The sequence below is a fragment of the Oncorhynchus gorbuscha genome, linkage group LG02 (genome assembly GCF_021184085.1).
Source record: "Oncorhynchus gorbuscha isolate QuinsamMale2020 ecotype Even-year linkage group LG02, OgorEven_v1.0, whole genome shotgun sequence".
NCBI classification, from domain to species: Eukaryota; Metazoa; Chordata; class Actinopteri; order Salmoniformes; family Salmonidae; genus Oncorhynchus; species Oncorhynchus gorbuscha.
The window spans coordinates 95074808-95100348 of NC_060174.1; the positions used below are offsets into that span (position 1 = coordinate 95074808).

General features: G+C 42.1%; 1 protein-coding gene across 12 annotated transcripts in view; it reads right to left on the bottom strand.

Annotated features, from left to right (window-relative positions):
* LOC124013558 (phosphatidylinositol-binding clathrin assembly protein-like) overlaps positions 1 to 25541 on the bottom strand; it is a 52258-nt gene that overhangs the window by 11679 nt on the left and 15038 nt on the right. For 2 of the 12 annotated variants that reach the window (XM_046327900.1, XM_046327884.1), the window contains exons 2-19: positions 23795 to 23937; positions 18271 to 18346; positions 16749 to 16851; positions 16332 to 16425; positions 16014 to 16125; positions 14548 to 14654; positions 14405 to 14446; positions 13215 to 13300; positions 12456 to 12579; positions 11790 to 11926; positions 10458 to 10558; positions 5185 to 5268; positions 4750 to 4830; positions 4195 to 4515; positions 2115 to 2213; positions 1173 to 1203; positions 967 to 1066; positions 129 to 152 (exon numbers count right to left, since the gene is read on the bottom strand). In XM_046327900.1, coding sequence (XP_046183856.1) covers positions 129 to 152; positions 967 to 1066; positions 1173 to 1203; positions 2115 to 2213; positions 4195 to 4515; positions 4750 to 4830; positions 5185 to 5268; positions 10458 to 10558; positions 11790 to 11926; positions 12456 to 12579; positions 13215 to 13300; positions 14405 to 14446; positions 14548 to 14654; positions 16014 to 16125; positions 16332 to 16425; positions 16749 to 16851; positions 18271 to 18346; positions 23795 to 23937 — 1865 coding nt within the window. The remainder of the gene's footprint in view (positions 1 to 128; positions 153 to 966; positions 1067 to 1172; positions 1204 to 2114; positions 2214 to 4194; positions 4516 to 4749; positions 4831 to 5184; positions 5269 to 10457; positions 10559 to 11789; positions 11927 to 12455; positions 12580 to 13214; positions 13301 to 14404; positions 14447 to 14547; positions 14655 to 16013; positions 16126 to 16331; positions 16426 to 16748; positions 16852 to 18270; positions 18347 to 23794; positions 23938 to 25541) is intronic. The other 10 variants (XM_046327896.1, XM_046327889.1, XM_046327914.1 and 7 more) reach the window with 10 other exon arrangements.

A 25541-nucleotide genomic window follows, 5' to 3' on the forward strand; every position in this document is an offset into this window, starting at 1 on the left:
CAGAAGAAGCCCATGGTGCAGACCACACCGGTCAGAGAGAACATGTGGCTGGGTGAATGTGTGGGGTTAATACCAGGCATGCCAGCTTTGGTCAAAGAGCAGGAAATAGTACAACCATTGAGACTTACGTATTGTGGGAAATGCATGCCGTTCTGTATTTTTTCCCCAGGAGAACATTTATACAATGCAAAAGACATTTGAGACACAGATTAGAAAATATTGTAACAACAATGTTTAGTGAACACAGAGCAAAACCACACACACACACACACACACACACACACACACACACACACACACACACACACACACACACACACACACACACACACACACACACACACACACACACACACACACACACACACACACACACACACACACCATTGGTGCTTTCTGTCCATATGATTTGAATGCATCAGGAACTTAAACCAAGCAGTGTTTGTGTTGGATAAACAATTCCCAAAGCAGATGAGGAAAAAGCACATTTTATAGGATCCATTAGCTGACACTAATGGTGACAGTTTGTCTTCCTGGGGTCTGACAAAAGGAAAAAGACAGACAAAATACTTTACAATTTACATATACAGTGTATTCTGAAAGTATTCATAATACCTTGACTTTTCCCACATTGTTACATTACAGCCATATTCTAAAATGGTAATTTTATTCACAAATAAATTCATTAAAAATCCTACAATGTGATTTTCTGGATTTTTTATCTAATTTTCTCTGTCATAGTGAAGTGTACCTATGATGAAAATTACAGGCCTCTCATCTTTTTAAGTGGGAGAACTTGCACAATTGGTGGCTGACTAAATACTTTTTTGCCCCACTGTACATGTCAGTACATGTCAGTACATACACACAAGTAGTAGTACGATTAATATTGATCAATGCATTACAATTTTGTGATCAGAACTTTGGATACTATAGTAAAGAAAGACTTATTCCAAACAAACTTACCATGGTGGCAGGGTTCCATGTGGTAGAGGGAGCACTCTTTGGTTGCCAATTGTATCCACCTGTCAACTTCTTCTCACCAGGCTGACTCCAATGAATATCACTACATAGGAAATGGAAATTGTAATTATTTTCATTCAACTGCAATATATCAGTATGGTAAAAAATTACAATTAGTCATTCCAGTTCCGTTATCATTGCATTCTTACTTTTTTGCCACACCATTGCCAATCCCCAAATCTAAAAAGGAGAGAGAATACATTGTTAGTTGAGCGCATAGTGCCGCTGACTTGACCATCTCTCATTAAAATACACCAAAATAGATAGCATGTGACACTTCATCTGGCAGCTGGTCTGCTACAATGTTAAGTATCAATAGCACATATGCAGCAGACCATTATTTCTAGCACACCAAGACAGTCGTGAAGAGGGCACGACAAAACCTATTATATTTGGTGAGGGTCTTCAGATCCTCAAAAGGTTCTACAGCTGTACCATCGAGAGCACTGGTTGCATCACTGCCTAGTATGGCAACTGCTTGGCCTCTGACCGCAAAGAACTACAGAGGGTAGTGGGTACAGCCCAGTACATCACTGGAGCTAGGCTTCCTGCCATCCAGGACCTCTACACCAGGCGGTGTCAGAGGAAGGCCCAAAAAATTGTCAAAGACTACAGCCACCCTAGTCAAAGACTGTTCTCTCTGCTACTGCACGGAAAGTGGTACAGGAGAGCCAATTCTAAGTGAAAGAGGCTTCTAAACAGCTTTTACCCCCAAGATATAAGACTCCTGAACATCTAATCAAATGGCTACCTAGACTATTTGCATTGCCCCCCTTTTACACTGCTGCTACTCTGTTATTATCTAAGCATAAGTCACTTTAATAATTCTACCCACATGTATATATTACCTCAATTACCTCGACTGACTGGTGCCCCCGCACATTGAATCTGTACCGTTATCCCCGTATATAGCCTCACTATTGTTATTTCACTGCTGCTCTTTAATTATTTGTTACTTTATTTCCTTTATTTATTTAAGTATTTCACTGTAAGGTGAAACAGGTGTAACCTGTTGTATTTGGTGACAAATAAAATGTGATCATTACAGTATGGTGGGAGTAAGACCTAAGGAGCACGTTGATGATACATACTGCCCACAAGGTTGGCCAAGGACGAGTCCAGGTCATCCGACACCAGTTTCCCAAGCTGCTGCCCGTTTGGGATTAGCCCCTGGCTGGGCATGGAGGCCACTGTGGGTTTGAGGACACCACCTAAAACATTATTAATAAAAAAGGAAGAAGGGTGGGAGAGGCAGGGGGTAAACAACAGAAATCCACAGACGAAACAGGAAATATGATGTGGTTCATGTGAGCGGTGGGAAGCAGATGTTGCACGTGAAAATGACAATAAGTTTGCTGGCGCAGTTCAGGGCTGAGGAGTGTGTCATCAACTCACCCAGTCATGTGCCATGAAACATCCAAGGCCCAAAGCGTGTGTTCACCCAATGGACAAGGGAGAGAAACAAAACAATGGTGAGATTGTGAGTGAAGCACCGCAAAACCCACACCTTAGATGCATGTACACCACCGGTCAAAAGTTTTAGAACACCTACTCATTCAACGTTTTTCCTTTATTTTTTACTATTTTCTACATTGTAGAATAATAGTGAAGACATCAAAACAATGAAATAACACACATGGAATCATTTAGTTACCAAAATAGAGTGCATCTAAAATGTATTTTAGATTCTTCAAATAGCCACTCTTTGCTTTGCAAATCAACCAGCTTCATGAGGTAGTCACCTGGAATGCATTTCAATTAACAGGTGTGCCTTGTTAAAAGTTAATTTGTGGAATTTCTTTCCTTCATAAGCGTTTGAGCCAATCAGTTGTGTTGTGACAAGGTAAAGACACGAAGGTCAGTCAATACGAAACATTAAGAACTTTGAAAGCTTCTTCAAGTGCAGTCTCAAAAACCATCAAGCGCTATGATGAAACTGGCTCTCATGAGGACCGCCAAATGAATGGAAGACCCAGAGTTACCTCTGCTGCAGAGGATAAGTTCATTAGAGTTTCCAGCCTCAGAAACGGCAGCCCACATAAATACTTCAGAGTTCAAGTAACAGACATCTCAACATAAACTGTTCTGAGGAGACTGTGTGAATCAGGCCTTCATGGTCAAATTTCTGCAAAGAAACCACTACTAAAGGCCTAAAAGTTCCAACTGCTGTGTCTTTGTGAGACGCAGTGTGGGTGAACGGATGATCTCCACATGTGTATTTCCCACCGTAAAGCATGGAGGAGGAGGTGTTATTGTGTGGGGGTGCTTTGCTGGTGACACTGTCTGATTTTAGAATTCAAATTCGAAATAAGATTTTAGAATTTGTAGCGATAAGCCATCCCATCTGGTTTGGGCTTAGTGTGCCTGTCATTTGTTTTTCAGCAGGACAATGACCCAACACACATCCAGGCTGTGTAAGGGCTATTTTACCAAGAAGGAGAGTGATGGAGTGCTGCATCAGATGACCTGGCCTCCACAATCCCCCCAACCTCAACCCAATTGAGATGGTTTGGGATGATTGGACCGCAGAGTGAAGGAAAAGCAGCCAACAAGTGCTCAGCATGTGGGAACTCCTTCAAGACGGTTGGAAAAGCGTGAATCTGGTTGAGAGAATGTCAAGAGTTTGCAAAGCTGTCATCAAGGCAAATGGTGGCTATTTGAAAAATCTCAAATATAAGATACATTTTGATTTATTTAACACTTTTGGTTACTACATGATTCCATATGTTGTATTTCATAGTTTTGATGTCTTCACTATTATTCTACAATGTAGAAAATAGTACAAATAAAGAAAAACCTTTGAATGAGTAGGTGTTCTAAAACTTTTCACATGCAAAATAGCAACAACAAAAATAAACATAATGCTACTTTTGGAACATTTCAAAGCAAATCATTCATGACCATATCTCATGGGGGTACATTTTCTCAATCATTGATCAAGCACTCACTGCAAGTATTTTTAATTCCTTTCCAAAACATCCAAGCCCAGCGATGGCCCATGAGGTGAGATGCCCCTAGTCACGAGGTGAGTTGGGAACAGTGGGCAGCAGTGTGGAATGTATCTAATTGCTGATCCTACATCTGTGCTGAAGGGTAACTTCTATGTGGCACTTGTGCATGTGAAGAGAGGGATGGGGAATTGGGGGAGATCGGGGAATGTATGATCCTTACCAGCAGAGTCAACATTGTTGGCGGAGGCGGAGTTATTGCCAAACACAGAGTCAACATTGTTGGCGGAGGCGGAGTTATTGCCAAACACAGAGTCAACATTGTTGGCGGAGGCGGAGTTATTGCCAAACACAGAGTCAACATTGTTGGCGGAGGCGGAGTTATTGCCAAACACAGAGTCAACATTGTTGGCGGAGGCGGAGTTATTGCCAAACACAGAGTCAACATTGTTGGCGGAGGCGGAGTTATTGCCAAACACAGAGTCAAAGTTGACGTTAAGGCCTCTGGCGGTCTGGGGCTGCGTGGTGGAAGACACTGAGAATCCTAGTTAAGAGGAAGCAAGAGTGTTGATATTAGCTGAGGCATTAATCGAGCTATAAAGCGTTCTGATGCAAAACGGAAGTCTTTATTTCGCTTGTTAACTTAAGTATGATGGTGCCGTCATCTTTGCAGACACCCTTCTTGTCCATTTAAATATATTCTGTACACCCAAGAAGTTTTTTTTCAGGCCAGAGAGTAGACAGGGGGCAGTAGGAATGGCAAGCCCCAGGTACCTACCTCCAAATAGACCAGCTACAGCAGAGGGCTCAGACTGGAAGAGAGGAGTGGTAGGGTATGATGCTGGCCCACAGAAAGAGTCTGACACAACCAGAGGCAAGCAGGAGGGGAGAAAGGCAAAGAGATGGGGTTTTAGAAACAAGATTAGAAATAACGAAAAACACAACAAATGAAATGTAGTATAGCTCCAGAAAGGTAAGCAAGAAGATCAAGTCAAATAATATATATCAGCAGTTTGAGAAAAAGGAAGAGAACTAAACATTTTTTTAAAGCCACCTCAAACAAAACACAAAATACTAAAATGTTAGCACTAAAGGAAAACAGCAATCAGGGAAGCAACTAGACTAGAGCAAACATGAACCCGGTGTAAGTTCAGGGTCCTATGCTTCCAGGAGTTTTCAGAAAACAGGTCAGTCAGGTTCCCGGTCATAGTACCTGAGATAAACTGCTCTCTCCGCACTGGGTGCTCATGATCAGATGCAATGGAAGAGCTCGAAACAATAAAGGGATTGTAATGATCTGGAAAATTACAAATAAAATGAAAATTCAAATCAACAATGTGGATTGTTTTTGTTAACACTTAAAAAAAGCAACAGAAAAAAGAGACAGAAGTTGTAAAGGGACATGCGATGAACACATCGGTAAGGAAACGTAGCGAATGTAAATATTTTAAGGCCCATGCTATAAATAACCTAATCAGTCAGCGGCATGCCACGGCACACAGTCAAACAAAAACAAATATACAGTAACAGCCAGGTTTAGTTAATGGTGCTTTGACAAGGACCACACGGCTGAAATGCGTCAGCTTAAAAAAAAAGCATCATAAACTTAAAACCTTGTAGCTGTGGTCATTAATGGGAGATGCTATCACCGTTCCTTGTTTTTTTAATACCAAGGATGTACAACGACCAAGATAAGCACCCAATTCCTGAAAAACCTTTAGTAGCATCAGTACATCTAAATACCACATCATATACCGTATGTAAACATAAATTGTACGCACCCACACTGTGAACAGCCCCAGACATTCACTGTTGAATTCTATATTCCCCTTCAGAATACTGGAGTTCTGAAGCAAGCACTTTTGACTCTGCATCAACTCAAGGGGCAATCTGCAGTGTTACATCCATTGTTGGCCTTCAGTCATGATATGTACCCACTGAGTCTTGAAGAATATACCTTAGAAATACCTCATGAGCTTAGTTTAATTTCATACCGCATCAGAACACAAAAGAAGCGTGTTTTATTTACCCCAATGTTTGTAAACAAAGTAAATGTAAACAACCACTGTATAGCCTCAAAACAATAATGTTGATATCATGGATGGAGTCCTTGCATCCATAGCTCTGTCTATTAATTTGAGATTAGTTTAATTTCTCGAGCCACATCCCTCAGCTTTTTACAAAAAAAGGGGCGGGGATTAAGCTTTTGCGTTATTGTATCACTTTACACACACACACACACACACACACACACACACACACACACACACACACACACACACACACACACACACACACACACACACACACACACACACACACACACACACACACACACACACACACACACACACACACACACACACACACACACACACACACGTGTTGTAAAGGCTAGGAGAAAGACAAGTAACGGTGAAAAGTCCCCAGTGTCCGGTCTGGAGCATTAATTCACAAGTTCTGCTGGCAACTTCAAACTAGCAGTGCCAAAAGCCCTGGTCTGCACTAGAAAGCCCCAAAAATTGACGGACGTATTTGTTTATTATGATTAAGTTCGATCCCCACAGTGAATGATTAATAAGTTCGCTACAAATGGAGATATTTAATTAAATAGTGATCCATTCTGATCACTGAGTTTGTTGTCACACAGGACCACGTGCCGAAACAGACCAATCACAGACCGGCAGGCTATGAGGAGGCTCGCGTCCTCATGCCATAGACACTAAGGTTAACCCGCTCAGGCACGCTGAAAACGACTACATCGACCATGATCCCTTGCTAGTTACCGGCACTTTCACCATGATTTTAGCTCTTTTTTTTGGTGCCATTCAGTAATATAGCGCGCTTCAAATGTAAATAGTTTCCGGCTTCATGCACCATCGGGAGTTTTCCATAGGAATACATGGCTGATGTCAAAGCTATCACCATATAATGGTTTTTATGTCTATGGAATGGTGCATTCAGGCTGAATATGACAATGGGAGACATGTCTGACAACATCATAACAGACAAAGAAAACTTAACACTAAAAATAATTTAAATGTTGTTTACCACCAAACATTTCACGAGTGGATGTCCTAGAACTAACACCATCGAAAGACACAACAGGCAGATGAACCACATCGACAACAGGATGTGTACGGAAAGGGTTAAAGTTTGGAATAGAGTCTTCGACAGCTTCTGTATAAGTGAAAGGATCTACACAGGCAAAGGGGACAGAACAAAAAGAAGTTAGAAGAGGACGGCGAGTCAAGTCAAAGGAAAGCATGCAGAAACACAACACCGGGTGCGGCTGAACATAAACCCCATGCCCCAGACAGAATTCTCCATAAACTGTGATAGTATCACAAATACTCCAAGTAGCATTGCAAGGAAACAAATATTGAAATAGACTTGGAAACAAACAGCCTTATGTTGTCATCTAGAGTCAAAACAATCTTTGCCAAGCTATAACAAACAATATTTTACGTAAAGCAGGTTATTTCGTCACATGCATCTAGTGGTTATACCAAAGGCCATACTGAATTTTAACATGACATTTAAGTAATTTAGCAGAAAAACAGCGACTTAGTTAGTGAATTCATCTTAAGATAGCCAGGTGGAAAACCACATCTCAGTCATAATAAGTACATTTGTCCTCAATAAAATAGCTATCAGCAAAGTTAATGCGAGTGGAAAAGAAGAAGAAACATGGACACCATTCGATAATGTTCACTTCTAGACATGACACAAACCAAGACAGCCTTAATCCATGTAACCTACACTTTACCGTCCTTATTGGAAATATTCAATTGGAACAAATGCAGCACATTTGCTTTAAAAACGTTTTTGAAAAGTATACTTTTATCAAGTCAGAAAAAAAAGTTGTGTACAATTATAAATAACAAGCATACAAAAATAAATAATTCTAGCTTCAAGTTGATTAACCTGAAACTTTGCAGGACTGACAAAAAGTAATAGTGGATTCATACTGTGACTACAATTCATACAGTGACTACAAGAACCCGAACAGTATATTTGTAAGTGAAAAGGAAAACACAGTTAAGTAGGTTTATCTTATAATTTCAACCTTCTCATTATTTACTTTCCATTGACACATGACCCTGAATTCCAAAGCACACACAACATTACAAGGCACTCCAGATAAAGGTGCCTCTTAATTTGGCACCTGCATCACAAGGTTTAAATACAAATGCCATGAATGGTGAACAACAGGTGTCATAGCAAATCAGAAAAGGTCAGTTACTAACTTTAATGATATGAATAAATAAGGTTTCAGTCGTGATACAAACCGTTATTTTAGAGTTGCTGACAAACTGGCAAGCTACTAAACTGATAATAAGATTTCAGGAGCTGTTTCATTAGACTTCAGTGTAGCTTTTGACTTGCCAGACAAACACTACGCCACACCCACTGATGTTAGTTTCTTCTCCGCAATGAGTCTCGATCTGAGTACCTCCCATACGATTTCTAGAATGGAAATACGTTCTAGACCATCTGATTGGTCCTAGAAACCGATGGATTGAGTCAGAGACAGCACACACGTGGGTAATGCAATGTTTTGAAAATGTGTCATTGGCTGATACGCTGATTGGTTAGAGATGATCCAATCGCTGATTACTTTGTCTTATACAACACCACTCATTTTGACATCACCACAACCAACTTCAAAGATGGCAGTCTCAGACTGAGGTATGTCTTTTTAAAAGAATGTAACTAGGAAGTTAGTTAAGAACAAATTCTTATTTACAATGAAGGCATACCCCAGCCAAACCCTAACGACGCTGGGCCAATTGTGCACTGCCCTATGGGACTCCAAATCACAGCCGGTTGTGATACAGCCTGGAATTAAACCAGGGTCTGTAGTGACTCCTCTAGCACTGAGATGCAGTGGCTTAGACTGCTGTGCCACTCGGGACCCCTAAAAGCAAATGATTCAGTGGAGTCATCAGGCAAGCTTATGACATTATTGATCATAGTCTGCTGCTGAAAAAACCCTGTGTTATGGCTTTACATCCTCTGACATATCATGGATTGAGTGTTACCTATCCAACAAAACACAGACTGTTCTTTAATGGAATCCTCTAACGTAAACCAGGTAGAGTTAGGCATACCTCAAGATGTTGACCCCTTACTTTTTTTCAATTTTTACTAATGACCTACCATTAGCCTTGAGTAAAGCCAGTGTGTCTATGTACACTGATGACTCAACATTACACATGTCAGGTCAGCTACCACAGGAAGTAATAACTGCAACACTTAAAGAGCTGCAGTCAGTTTTAGAATGGCATCCTTAATATATCAAAAACTATTGTATTTGGGACAAATCATTCACTTAAACCTAAACTAAATCTTGCCATGAATAATGTGGAAATTGAGCAAGTTGAGAAGACTAAACTGATTGGTGTGTAACCCAGGAATGTAAACAGTCATGGTCAAAACACATTGATGCAACGGTAGCTAATATGGGGAGAGGTCTGTCCATAATAAAGTGATGCTCTGCTTTCTTGACATGACAATGAACAAAGCAAGTCCTACAGGCTCTAGTTTATCACACCTGGACTACTGCCCAGTCACATGGTCAAGTGCCACAAATAAGGACATAGGCAAATTACAGTTGGCCCGAACAAAGCACTACGACTGGCCCTTAAATGGAAAACAGAGAGCTAATATCAATAACATGCATGTCAATCTCTCCTGGCTCAAAGTAGAGAGATTGATAGCGTCGCTGCTAGTCTTTGTGAGAGGTATTGACATGTTGAAAGCACCAAACTGTCTGTTCAAACAAACACATCCAAACATACCCCACAAGACATGCCACCAGGGGTCTCTTCACTGTCTACAACAGACTCTGGGAAACACACAATAATACAGAGCCATGATTACATGGAATTCTCTTCCACATCAAATAACTCAAGCGAGCAGTAAAATCAGATTTTAAAAAAACAGATAAAAGATCTCACGGAACAACGCAGACTGTGAAGAGACACGCGTATACCCACACACACACTAATATTTTAATACTGTACATTTTATGTTGATGTTTTTTTATATAGTAATTATATCGTACATGAAGTATTGTTTTATTGTTGATGTAGGCTGTGGTTTGGTTATCATGTAATTGTTATATTCCTTTTTGAATCCCAGGAAGTATAGCAGCTAATGGGGATCCTAATGAATACGTAACTGTGATTGGATTGTTGATCAACTTTACCTGATTTTATCAGTGGTCTTAACATCCAATTTCAAATTCAAGCTCACCGATAGCTTTCAGGAGTGAGGTCAAATACACCAGGTACTGTATATCCACCACCAGCAAGCTTATCGAGTTAATAAGCTGTTTGAGAATGCTACGGGTTGTATCCACTATGACCTGTGGAGAGGCCCATCCCAGTTTACCCAGAGGAATCTGAATGAAAAAGAGTGTGTGTGAGAGAGAATCAGGCGTGTAAAACAGGCAACCGGTGGTGTGACGGGAGCTCTCACCTCCCCATGTGTTGGCTGTTGGTAGGCCAGTGGAGAGTAGCAGTGCCTGCTGCTGAAATGCAGGCTGCAAGTCCAGAAGGTCACTCGCCGCCTTGGAAGTGCTTGAGGGGGGAGGAGGAAGGAAAGTTTAAAAGTCTCCCAAAAGCAAAACCCCAACTCTCCCATAGCCTACTCAAAAGGTTTTCATAACGCTCCAGGTAGAAGTTTCACCTAGCAAAGGGTAGGGGGGGAACATTCTACCTACTCCTTACTCCTACCCTTCACCTACAAGAAAATAAATAAAAGTCAAAAACACTTCACGCACACTGAAGGCAAACTTGGCAGGCTTGATTAAGCAGCCAAGAGGGAGAAACAGTGGAGTCTCTGAAAGTCACATGCAATCAATACCCTCTGTACAGCCATGGAGGCTCTGTAAACAGCTACCCCTGAGCTTCATGTCTTCAAACGGGGGAATGCACCCTTGCCATCCACCTTTAAATTGACACTACGATTTATTCATTATTCTTCTTATTTTGTAATCTCACATTTATGTACAATATTATTTTTAGAAGGACATTGTAGAGCTGGGTGATATGGAGAGAAATCCATACCCGATAAATGTCCTGAATTGATGCGATAATGATAAATAGAAAGTTTATAACATTAATGTGCACCAGTTGTTGTTTTGTTATTATCCTGTAAACTACTACTATGGTTGTAGCCATCAATTGTCCCATTAACAATCACCCATATTAGCAAACTTATTTCATTTCAAACTTCACATTTCTCTAGTATAGGCTACTTATTGTAATGAACGATATCAGCATAATGCCTGCGATGTGATCGGTACGGTCGGTGTCCATTGATCAACCCAGCTTTAGTACACTGACATGTGTGCAGCTGGGGCACTACAGAATAGTTCCACTAGCATCAAATTCAGTAGGTGGGCAAAGGCATAGGGAAGAGTGGGTAAGAATAGAAAAAGCAGGCCGATTAATAGCAATGGAGTCTTTGGCTCTATGGATACATGGCATTGACGGTCTAGTCTGGCTTCAACAACCCCAACCACTACGCTATTATTAATACTCCCTCAAACATCTGAAACAACTGGATGGGTAAGCAAATGTAAACATAGTTTGCATCTCAAATGGCACCCTATTCCCCATTTAGTGCACTACTTTTCACCAAGGTTCATAGGGCTCTGGTCCAAGGTAATGCACTATATAGGGCACAACCATAAACTCAACAAGGAGCTATGAACCGTGCCTGGGCACTATACATGTAACCTAGCATTTTGGCAAAGTCAGTGGGGAGTGATAAGGGTAAGGCCTAGGAGAGAATGGGTGCTCTAACCCGTTTGTGGAGCTGGGTGTGGAGAAAAGGTCGATGGCCGGTGCTGTGTTGATGGTCCGCCCGTCAGTGGACACAGGGGAGGCAGCCGTGGTGGCATAGGAAGAATGACCGTTCTGGAGTTCCTTCTGACGCTGCTCCTAGGTGGAACGGGCAATAGTCAACAAAAACAAGCACCCGGGCCTACCTACAGTACACTGGCCAGCTAACATTTTCTGAGAGCATGTATTTTGACTTAATTTTTAACCAAGGTGGTGGGGAATCTGTGGCCTGATGACCTCAGGAGAGCAACTTATCAGTTGACCTCGGGCTTGATGCTTGGTTGGATACCATAGCATTCATTTAGATTAAAACGAGAACAAAAACCTCATTGAAGACTTGATCGCTGTAGTGTGAATACTGCTCAATAAAATGTTAGACCAACTTAACGGCAGCTTATCCACTCCAAAACAAAATAAAGAAACTCCCTCGACATTGCCTTTCCCCCCCAAAGGCAGAAAATCATTTCATTTTTGTTCATTATCCCTGAATGTTCTACAGATGCTGCTGACCAGTCAGCACAGATTCAACCCAGTAGGGCAATAAGCCGAGAGGATAGTTGAAGGGGGAGAGCGAGAGAGATCAGACAGTCAGAGATAGAGAGAGGAGCACAATGGAAGGAAAATGTACCTTCAGCGCTTTAAGGCGAGCCTGCTCTTCCTCCAGAGCTGCCTGCTTTTCCCTCTCATCCACTTTGGTGAAAGATATGCCCGTGTTGGCCAGAGAAGAGACAGCATTGGAGAGAGTGCTAGCCCTGGATGGACAGAGACATAGGAAGAGAGAGACAGTGGTCAGTTAGTGGGGGCTATGGTAAAACTGTTTACTGATCATTGTCAAAAATGCTGTGTTCTACAAGCTCAGTGAAAGAAAGTGGCACATATTTTTACAACTGCACTTTGATAGATACAGGCTACAATAGTAATAGGAGGTTGGAATAAAATAGAAAGGATTCTGCTTGACAGGGATAGTTTATAACACACCTTTCCCACTAAACAGAGAACCTGAGAGAACCTGAATGAGCACTGATGGTACGTGCATACTATTATAGTACATTGAAAGACACAAAAAGGAAACTAAATCAAATGCGCCTGGCATTAGCCACAGACAAGTAGGTCTTTATTAACAATATAGGACTTTCATAAATTGAAGGAAAAAAACACTGCAACTGTGGCATTCATCAATATTTTCTCAGAAACAACTGGCAAAACACACAGAAAATAATACTTTGGACCGCAGTACAAAAATATTTTTGAGATTGCTGCCCACCAACAAACACTTCAGCTCCAGCTCACACCCACTTGGTAAATTTGGTACCTGAGCAAAACAGGCTTTGTCTGACTGGACTGTATTGAATAGGCAGTGAGTAAATGGAAGGGAAAATAACAGTACCTGCTGGCTGCTGTGGAATCTTTCACCTTCTTCCCTTCTAAAGAAGCCAAATGCTGCTCTAAGGCATCCAAGAGGCTACTGGGGGCCTATTCAAATGGGAATAAATAGTGAGTTCAAAGGTTGGGGGGAAAAATGCAATCACAAAGGTGGAATAGCAGACGGAACACAAACAGTAAGCATGCCTAGTTATTTCACAATGCACACAAAGAAAACAAACTACCCTTACAAACACTTAAAAAGAGTGGGATACAGATACTTACACAAACTGTAATCTGAAGATGGAACGTTAAGGAAAAATACAGAATACAAAGGTGGCAATTATCAGCGATGATAAAGATCAGCGATGATAAAGTTTTGGGAGAAAGGTACTATCGAAAGGCATTATTTAAAATCCAAAACAGTCCTAATAAAATAAAAATCACAAAATGAATGCCCTTGCAAAATACCGTTTGTCTTGCTAAAGCACCATCTGAACATGGTGATAAGAAAAGTAAAAACATAATACCATTTTATTCTAAGACTGGACACGCAAGCGAGAGATGTAGCTAACCCCATACAACATGTAGCCCTTCTTGAAAGGTGACATGGAACAGTATAATAGCATACAGTGTTTATAATTTGCCATTTTCAATATATACAAAGTGGAAGTATATTTTTCCTTTTATTCCTTTCATCGCAGGTCTAGCCTACTCTGTATATGCCTTGACAATGTTAACACCTTTATGTGCTGTATGCCGTGCAAGGTCACGTGAGAGGGAGTCCCCATTCGAATGCAAATAAAGTGCACCCTTCCTTCCTCGATCACAGATCTAGAAGTGATTGGAAAGATGAGGGCAACGTTATCAACCTACTGCTTTCATCAATCCAACCAAATCAGATCTGTGATTTGATTACTTGAAGGAAAGAAGCATTTTGAAAGTATTTGGGCAGGGCCTGAGTCTGGTGTTTCCTTTAGTAAGGAAACATGCAGTGTGTGCCCAAGAAAGCAATGTATGATAGCTAGGGCTGTTCAGAGGTAACTATTTGGAAGGTCTGAAACTGCAGGAGGTGGCAGGGTGGTGAGAGAGGCCGGCAGCCAGCAGGAGCGTTGAAATAAAGTCAAGCTGAGGGGTTCAGCAGGACTCCATCTCAGACCCGCTGCACTTTCGGGCCACAGAGATACGAAAGCAATAGATAGCATCAGGTCTTACCTGGGAGAGGTCTGGGATGTCCCCTCGATCTATCCCTACTTGCTGCAAGGAAGGAGGGAGGAGGGTCAAGATAACATGGAGGTAAAAGTGAATATAGGGGTAAAAAATCTGATCACACAGAAGTTAGCAAGGTTGGATCTTACCGCCGCTACTTTAAGGAATTCAGAGATTCTTGTCATTCTAGTGAGGAATTTCTTGTAGATGTCAAGGCCCTCTTTGCATTGAGTTTTCTTCATGTCAAAGTACTTTTCTGTGAAGTGAAAAGAGTAACATGAAAATGAAGCACTGGAACTTAAATGTCATCAAATAAGGATAAACTATCAAACTGTATCAAATTAATCAAACTGCCTTTGAAAATTAATGGGGGAGGTGTTGAATATTCCATAGTATAACTCTAATATTACACTTTTCTCCAATCAGAAAATCATCCCTTAAAATGTAGATGTCTGCAGGAAGTATACAAACTCTCCAGAGGGGTGCATGAATCCTAAACACGTCTCACTAGCTGGTAAACGTTCCACTGATGTTTGCACATATCCAATTTGCTCCTCCACCCCCCCACAGGCCTGCTCAGTCCCCCAAAAGGAACAAGGCTCTCACCTGAGTGAGAGAGGCATCCATCCTCATAGCAGAGAATACAGCCTTGACCTGTATGTAATGACCAGCAATTTATCATAGTCTAGGAACCAAGTGCAATTCTCGAACTCCAGTCTAATGTCCAACTTTGTGGAGAAATAGAATGTTAGTGTTCTGGAATTTCTATTTCCAACGTTATTTTCATTTCCAACATGTGCACGGGACTACATGTGCACTGAACTACATGTGCACTGAACTACATGTGCACTGAACTACATATGCACTGAACTACATGTGCACTGAACTACATGTGCACTGAACTACATGTACACTGAACTACATGTGCACGGAACTACATGTGCACGGAACTACATGTGCACGGAACTACATGTGCACGGAACTACATGTGCACGGAACTACATGTGCACGGAACTACATGTGCACGGAACTACATGTGCACGGAACTACATGCGCACGGAACTACATGCGCACGGAACTACATGCGCACGGAACTACATGCGCACGGAACTACATGCGCACGGAACTACATGTGCACGGAACTACATGTGCAAACAAATATGCAGAGTAGTCGAATAGACTGTGTGCAAGACCAGTCTCTCCACCAGTATTGGGGTGCAATTTCATTTGAACACAGTCCCTTCAGGAAACTCATTTAGAATGAATTGGAAACTAGATTTCTTCCCCAAAGTGTTTCAGACATTGTCTGAATTTCAAAAGGCAATTCAACCAACCTACAGACCTTATGTCATCTTGCAAACCCAGTTCACTAAAACAAAGCAGAGCAGTAGTAGAACACTGTCGTTTATTGGCCCTCGTTAAGTCAACCTGATAACATGGGGCAGGCTGATAGTGAGTTGTGTAAAATAATTTGAGGCCAGAGATACAGTATCAACCCAGAACGACAGGGTGCAAAGGTGTCTCTGCATCAAGCGCTGCTCCATGGTTACGATGATATGGCAATAATGACTGGCAGGTCAGAGTCTCTTGAGAGCCAGAAGGCAGAAGTACTTACCCAACAGGTTTATAATGCCTTCGTTGTAGGCCGCAAACAGTCGAATGGCATCTTTGAACAGAAGCATGAAGGCCGCGTTTATCACTCCGTTGGTGAGCTCATTGGCATTGACCTGGAGAGGGGGGGGGGTCCCAAAGCAGACCAATTGAATTGACAGAAGACCCATCAAACATTCTCATTGGTCTGACTCAGCGGTAACTCCTAACCACACGACAGAGCTACTCATTCACTGGCAGTTTTCTTTTGCAATACTGTTATATTCGAGAGCTGGAGCGTTTATTCAGCCCATAGCAGTACAACAAGTTACAAGGAACTTACATTGAAATCAAGTAGTGCATCCATCTGGTTTTGGATAATGGGTAGGGTCTTCAGTAACTTCTCTGTGTTCATGGTTCTCATAACGCCATCCGCCCTTGGGGAAAGAAAATATTCAAATCATTAGGAGCCCAATACTATTGATGTTGGACTGTCATCAATGTCATGAAGTATGCAACTTAAAATAATGAATTTGAATTAGGCTTAGTGAACGACACTTCACTTACTCAGATGCCCAATCCCAAATCAACCCCTACACCATGTGCACTTCATGCAGGAGTAAGCAATATACACAAAAATATATCCAAAACACACTTCCCAGGAGTCGACTGTACATTGTATATACAATATAGGACAGACTAGGTAGATCTGGGCCAGATGCTATAAGAAAACATTTGAACAGAGAATTAAAGTCCTTACCCTCGTTTTACTTTGGTGAAGTGAAAAGCGACCTGTCGATACGATACAGCCTTCTCGTTCAGGTAGCGACTATACCTCCTTATGAACGTCGACATGTCATAGCCTGAAGAAGACAATAGGGGAATAAATGTTTTAGCATCAGCTGCATCTTGATGGTGATACACATCTCACTGTAGAACTGCCACATAATAACATTTTCAAACAACTAGACTATACTCTTAACTGTTTATTTGGGGAACTAAGCGATACAATAAGCAGAGGCAAATTCTTTCCATTGATTTTGGAAATGAAGACGACTTCATAGTTTATTGGTGGATATACGGGTAACTGATCAAATAAAATAAGTACTAACAAAGTGTCTTAATAGGACGTTGGGCCACCACGAGCCGCCAGAACAGCTTCAATGCACCTTTGTACAGTTTCTATAAGTGTCTAACTCTACCGGAGGGATGCAATACATTCTTCACGAGAAATTCCATCATTTGGTGTTTTGTTGGTGGAAAACGCTGTCTCAGGCACCACTCCAGAATCTCCCATCAATGTTCATTTGGGTTGAGATCTGGTGACTGAGACGGTCATGGCATATAGTTTTCATCGTTTTCATGCTCATCAAACCATTCAGTGACTACTCGTGCCCTGTGGATGGGGGCATTGTCATCCATTGTAGCAAAAAGGAATGGGCAACTGCATTTTTTAAAATAGGGTCTGTCCCGTATTTTCTTCAGCCCAATAGGCTGTCTTTGACAGCTCACCATCTTGTAGATATCTGTCATGAGTGCTACACTCCCCAACCAAGTCATCATCCTTAAACAAACTGACAGCTCCCTATTACCGTAATTTATCAGGAACACAATCTGACAAAAGGAATGTGGGTTATTATGATTAGGGACACTTACTCTTCCATTATACTCCCACTGGTCTGGGCTGCCAGGCATCTTGTTAACATTTATTTTTATTTAAACTTTATTTAACTAGGCAAGTCAGTTGAGAACAAACTCTTATTTACAATGTCGGCCTACCGGGGAACAGTGTGTTAACTGCCTTGTTCAGGGGCAGAAAGACAGATTTTTACACTCTAACCACTAGGCTACCTGCTGCCCCATGGGACATATTTACCTTGAGTAAATCAATTCTGCTGTGCTTGATGTGAGCGGAGAGTCTGCCATGATACCTTAACCATTCCATTGGGAATAGAGCGGAGGGGAAAAGGGCAGGACCGTCTAAAAGAACATTTCTCCTCTCAGTCTTGCTAGTCTCAATATTACATACACGTGTAGTAGGCAAAAGTTACGGAACGTTGCAGTTCTAGAATAGAGCTGACGTGATTCCTTATTCTATTTCAAATGTATTTTCTAGAAGAAGCATTCCTATCTGAATGTTCAGTGACATTGTTCCCTGCTGAACGCAGCCCTGTTGATTGACCTGAGAGAATAGACCTTAAGATACTGTATGAGCTCAAATGCTCCAGTGAAGACGATACTGAACCTGTGATGCAGAGTGCTGCAGAGCTGACTTCACTCACCTTGTAGGCCACTTTTGTCCAAAAAGTTACTGAGGTTAAAAAGCGTATTCCTTGAAGCCAGGTACTGTATAAATCTCTGCAACACAGAAACATGTGTAAAAACTTTCTGCAATACAAAAGGAACTCCTAGATTGCCAATAATTGCATTCACCAACAGCAATTGAAAATGCATAGCAATGTTACATACAGTTGAAGTTGGAAGATTTACATACACCTTAGCCAAATACATTTAAACTCAGTTTCACAATTCCTGACCTTTGATCCTAGTAAAATTCCCTGTCTTAGGTCAGTTAGGATCACCACTTTATTTTAAGAATATAAAATGTCATAATAATAGGAGTGTGTGATTTATTCCAGCACTTATTTCTTTCATCACATTCCCAGTGGGGCAGAAGTTTACATACACTCGATTAGTATTTGGTAGCATTGCCTTTAAATTGTTTAACTTGGGTCAAACGTGACAGGTAGCCTTCCACAAGCTTCCCACAATAAGTTGGGTGAATTTTGGCCCATTCCTCCTGACAGAGCTGGTGTAACTGAGTAGGGTTTGTAGGCCTCCTTGCTCGCACACGCTTTTTCAGTTCTGTCCACAAATTTTCTATGGGATTGAGGTTAGGGCTTTGTGATGGCCACTCCAATACTGTCAGGATTTGGCCAGGGTTGTTCCGGTTTTTGGTCACTAGATGCCCCCATTGTGCCTTTTGACCTTTTGTTTTCCCTTGATCCCCATTATTATTTGCACCTGTGCCTCGTTTCCCCTGATTGTATTTAAACCCTTTGTTTTCCTCTGTTCTTTGCTCTGTGTTTGTATGTTAGCACCCAGCCCTAGTACTCTGTGAACTCTTGTTGATCCCGGTGGACTCTTGTGGAATTCTGTTTTTTGTTCTTGTTTGTGAGTATCTTTTGAGGCTTTTTGTGCTATACCTTCCACCTTGTGGATTTACCTTTTTGTCTTGGAGGATTACCTTTGTTCTTGTGGAATTCCTTTTGAGGTTGTGGAGTTACATGTTTTCCTGAAGAACTTCACTTTTTACTTCATTAAATACACCGTCTCAAGTACTGCTGTGTCTGCCTCATCTTCTGGGTTCTGCCGACTATTCGTGGCTCAGTTGGTTAAGTGACTGTTTCTCACTCCGGAGACCCAGGTTCGTAACCGGGTCCTGACAAATACCTTGACTTTGTTGTCCTTAAGCCATTTTGCCACAACTTTGGAAGTATGCTTGGGGTCATTGTCCATTTGGAAGACCCATTTGCGACCAAGCTTTAACTTCCTGACTGATATCTTGAGATATTGCTTCAATATATCTACATAATTTTCCTTTACTCTTGATGCCTTCTATTTTGTGAAGTGCACCAGTCCCTCCTGCAGCAAAGCACCCCGACAACATGATTCTGCCACCCCCGTGCTTCATGGTTGGGATGGTGTTTTTCGGCTTGCAAGAATCCCCCTTTTTCCTCCAAACATAACGATGGTCATTATGGCCAAACAGTTCTATTTTTGTTTCATCAGACCAGAGGACATTTCTCCAAAAAGTACGATCTTTGTCCCCATGTGCAGTTGAAAACCGTATTCTGGCTTTATGGCAGTTTTGGAGCAGTGGATTCTTTCTTGCTGAGCGGCCTTTCAAGTTTAGACGATATAGGACTCGTTGTACTGTGGATATAGGTACTTTTGTACCCGTTTCCTCCAACATCTTCACAAGGTCCTTTGCTGTTATTCTGGGATTGATTTGCACTTTTCGCACCAAAGTACATTAATCTCTAGGAGACAGAATGTGTCTACTTCTTGAGTGTTATGGACGGCTGCGTGGTCCCATGGTGTTTATACTTGCATACTATTGTTTGTACAGATGAACGTGGTATCTTCAGGCGTTTGGAAATTGCTCCCAAGGATGAACCAGACTTTTGGAGGTCTACAACTATTTAATTCCAGCATTTCTTTATTTTTGTACTATTCTCTACATTGCAGAATCATAGTGAATACATCAAAACTATGAAATAAAACATATAGAATCATGTAGTAACCAAACAAGTGTTAATCAAATCAAAATGTATCTTATATTTGATATTCTTCAATTGCAAAGTTTAACCATCATAGTGTGAAATACAGTTTTACTGGCGCTGTTACTTTTTAAAGTAATAATTCCCAAAATCTCAGTGAAAAGATAGACAAGACAGATGTGTGCTGTGTTTTATTCTGAAGCCTGAAGGTTGATTTGATTATTTTTTAAAGCAGCTGTGTGTACTGTTCACATGAACGGGGCATGTGGAATCCCAACAAATCAATCCTGGATGCTCACGTTGACAAAAAGGGCAGTCACAGCCATGGCTGGCGGAGGAGCTGAAGAACTGGAAAAGCCTCCAGCTTCATTTAAGTCTCATGTATGGGAGCATTTTGGCTTCCCTGTCAAATATAATGGCGGAAGAAGGGTGGTGGACAACACCATTACGGTGTGTAGGTATTGTGCCACAAGAAAGCCGTATGATCATTGAGCATGGCCACACATTTAAAGCATCATCACCCTGGTGTGTCAGTGACAGGAGCCATCTCAGCCAAGAGACAACAACTTCTCACCGCGACATTTAAGCAGCCCTTTGCTGCAGAATCAGACCGGGCCAAAGCCATCACCAAATCTATTGGGATGTTTACAGACATGAGGCCATACTCTGTTGTGGAAATCAAGGGTTTAAAAATATGGTGAAAGTGCTTGAGCCACACTATGAAATCCCCTGGCGCACCCAAGATCGTGCCAGATGTTTATGAACAGGAAAAGATCAAAATTGTCAACAAATTATCCAAGGAATCCTCTGTTGCCCAGACAGGTGGACCTCCAGGGCAATGGAAAGCTATGTGACTGTTCACTACACCACAGAGGAGTGGACCTCCAGGGTAACAGAAAGCTATGTGACTGTGACTGCTCACTACACCACAGAGGAGTGGACCTCCAGGGTAACGGAAAGCTACGTGACTGTGACTGCTCACTACACCACAGAGGAGTGGACCTCCAGGGTTACGGAAAGCTACGTGACTGTGACTGCTCACTACACCATAGAGGAGTGGACCTCCAGGGTAACGGAAAGCTACGTGACTGTGACTGCTCACTACACCACAGAGGAGTGGACCTCCAGGATAACGGAAAGCTACGTGACTGTGACTGCTCACTACACCACAGAGGAGTGGACCTCCAGGGTAACGGAAAGCTACGTGACTGTGACTGCTCACTACACCACAGAGGAGTGGACCTCCAGGGTAACAGAAAGCCACGTGACTGTGACTGTTCACTACACCACAGAGGAGTGGACCTCCAGGGTAACAGAAAGCTACGTGACTGACTGCTCACTACACCACAGAGGAGTGGGAGATGCGAAGTCCAGTGCTACAGACACACCCCTATGAGTCACAAAGGCACAAATCAGATGCAGGTACTGCTAGGAGCAGTAGCAGAGTGGACGCTAGAGAGGCCCAATAGCAGTATCCCAATCACCACAGATAATGCCAAAAACCAAGTAAATGCAGTGATAGAAGCTGGACTGGGGCCACAGATAGCTTGCTTTGCACATGTGATCAATTTAGCATCCCAAAGGGGAATGTATGTTGTTCTGTTCTTGTCTAATGATGTTCTGTATTATGTTTCATGTGGACCCCAGAAAGAGTAGCTGCTGCTTTTACAACAGCTAATGGGGATCCTAATAAAAAAATACCAAATCTCAGTGAACCAGACTGCCTCCTTGGGAGGATCAGGAAGGTGGTTTCCTTTTTCCACCGAAGCACAACAGCCGCTCATGTGCTTAAGACCAAGCAAGAAATGTTACAGCTACCGACCCACAAGCTCATACAATGTTACAACAAGGTGGAACTCCACTTATGACATGTTGGAGCGCTATCTTGAGCGGCAGGCAGCTGTATACTCTGCACTGACAGACAAGACCCTGAAAAAATATAAAGACATCGTCACCTTATCTGATGATGACGTGAAACTGGCAGAGGAGATTCTCCAGGTGCTCAAACCCCTCAAAACGGTTACAACCTTATTGAGCACTGAATCTGCACAGTCTGTGTCCATGATCCTACCTCTGAAAACAAGAACTCTACAATCCATGGCCCCAAGTGAGGAAGACAGCACCATCACTAGAGATGTCAAGGCTGCCATTAGAGAGGACCTGAACCCCAGATACCCCCCTAATGAACAGGACTACCCTCATAGAGCACCTGCACTTGATCCAAGGTTCAAGTCCCTGTCTTAACCTAGACCCTGCCCTACACCGGAGGACATACAGTGATGTCACCACTGAGGCTGTGGCCACTGAAGAGGTAAAAAAAAATGAATTACTTAAATAATAAATATAGTGCAGTCTAATCTTAGTCTATGCTATTGCTATTAGAATATATTTTTGATTTGGAAAAAGAATAGATTTTATTACATGTTATTGCAACAATTATAGTTCTATGAAATATGAAAATAAATAATTAGTTAGTTTAATAGATCAAGTCATTTTTTCTGCAGAATCAAGCCACAGAGATGACAGGAGCAGACTCAGAGGCATCTCCTCCACAAAATAATTTGGCCAAGAAGGAGCTTTTCGAGGAGAACTTTGTGAGCAAGGACAGGCAAGACGTTTGCCAACACCATCAAAGAGGAGGTGGCATCCTAAAAGGCAGCAAGCAGCATTCCAGTGGATGGTGATCCACTGGCATGGTGGAAATGCAACGAGTGTAAATACCCTCACATTGCCATGATGGCAAGACGCTACCTGGCTGTGCCTGGCACTTCAGTTCCTAGAGAGAGGGTGATCTCCACGGCAGGGGACATAGTGACTTCAAAGAAGTCTACCATCTCCTCAGACAATGTAGACATCTACATCTATTTGAAAAATAATTTGAAGTTAAGCTCAGGTCTGATTAAATTTTTTTTTTTAAATGTATGTGGACAGTCTATTTTTTCATTCACTCTTGTTCAAAGGAAGAAGCTATCATATCAATACGATGTTTTTCTAAGTAGTGAGAAGGTTCGGGAGCTGGTAATGTTAAAAATACATTTGTAGACATGTACTTTTCTTACACGCAATTCTGTAATTTACAAAAACAAGCAAACAACAAAGAAAACCGTGTTTGAAAAAGGTCAAGTTTTTGCTGTGAGCCAATGGGAAAACCACCTGTGGTTACCTAGGTTTTCTCCACGACTGGGACTACAAGTGCCAACAGATCAGAATTGGGCTGCCATTGGCACCATTACAGTATGAAGGGAGGGATGGAGGTTGATTTGAGTTCGGAGTCCGTGTCTTGGATGACATGCCTCTCTGATCACCTGGGAGTCAGATTCATTATATAATATGTAGCTCAGCTGGGAGTGTGGAGTTGCAGAGCTCCAGGGTGAAGTTTCCCCATGTACAGATCTAGAAGAATCAGCTTCCTCTCCCAAAACTAACCTTCACCATGAGTGGAGAAAATGCAAAACTGGCCCAAGGTCAGCGTCTAGAAGCAGCTTCACCCTACTCCGTGGAGTTGCAGACAGGTTTTGCTCACCTCGTTGCCGTAGACCATGAGGTGATGTGTGGCGGTGAGAGACTTGAAGACCACCACCCAGCTGGTGCTGGCAGTCCTTTCAAACAAGGTGTCTGCCAGCTGGGGGATGTTCACGTTCATCTCATTGGTGCAGTGGATCAAGTCTGGGGGAGAGAGTGGGGGAAATGGTGGTTAATGTAGGGTCCTATAGGCATATTATTTTAAGTGATTGAGACACAGACAGACAGTCTGCCTTAGAGCAAGAGGAAGTGTGACTGTGTGAGCATAGGCAGATGTTTTGAACAACCAGTTCCACAGAATCAAGCTGTTGATGTGAGAAAATGACATAACTTCCTGGTACAGGCTTTCGTCATATTGACCGACCGGGTTCGAGAGAGCACAAAGCCCTTAGCACAGCCCAGGATAGGATAGGTTACACCCAGGGTATATATTTTGCAGCTATGGTCACAAACGTCTGTCTGAGGATAGTACATGCATTCTGGGCATTGGCAGGGCCCCCATGCCATCTGGCCTGTAGTGAAAGCCGATGCCTTCTGGCACCTTTCCATCAGTGCCATGAGAATGTGCTCTCATGCCAGATCTCACAAGGTCGGACACACACACACACACACACACACACACACACACACACACACACACACACACACACACACACACACACACACACACACACACACACACACACACACACACACACACACACACACACACACACACACACACACACCTCAAAAGGAGATCAAATCAAAGTGTACAGATTTGCAGATGCAGCGAAATTCTTGTTTCTAGCTCCAATAGTGCAGTAATAATACCTAGCAATACACACATAATCCAAAAAGTACAAATAAATAAATATCATAACGAACAATGACAGAGTCCGGAATCTAATATACACCGAGTATACAAAACATTAAGAACACCTGCTCTTTCCATGACAAACTGACCAGGTGAAAGCTATGACCCCCTTATTCATGTCACTTGTTAAATCCATTTCAATCAGTGTAGACGAAGGGGAGGAGACAGGTTAAAGGATAAGCCTGGAGACAATGAATGGCACACATACACAATCCGAGGGTGAATGGGCAAGACAAAAGACGTAAGTGCCTTTGAACAGGGAATAGTAGTTGGTGCCAGGCGCATAAGCTTGTGTCAAGAACTGCAGGGTTCTTGACACTGGGTTTTTCACACTCAGTTTCCAGAGTGTATCAAGAATGGTCCACCACGCAAAGGACATCCAGCCAGCCAACTTGACACAACTGTGGGAAGCATTGAGGTCAGCATGGTCCAGCATCCCTGTGGAATGCTTTCGGGGGGCGGGACAGTAACACTGAAATGAACAATGAACCATTTTAACTTAATATAACACATAAATCAAATATATTTAGTATCAAATAATTAATGAAGAATGTTCAATTTGGTTTAAATAATGCAATAATACAGTGTTGAAGAAAGTAAAAGTGCAATATGTGCCATGTAAAAAAAAGCTAACATTTAAGTTTCTTGCTCAGAACATATGAAATCTAGTGGTTTAATATTCCCAGTTCTTCAATATTCCCAGTTAAGAAGTTTTAGGTTGTAGTTATTATGATGCATCGACTATTTCTCTCTATACCATTTGAATTTCATAAACCTTTGACTATTGGATATTCTTATAGGCACTTTAGCATTGCCATCCTATGATGATTCAACTGTTCTACTTGTTCCTCTGAAGCGCTGACTGTTGCCATTGCCTGTTAGTGCAACCTGG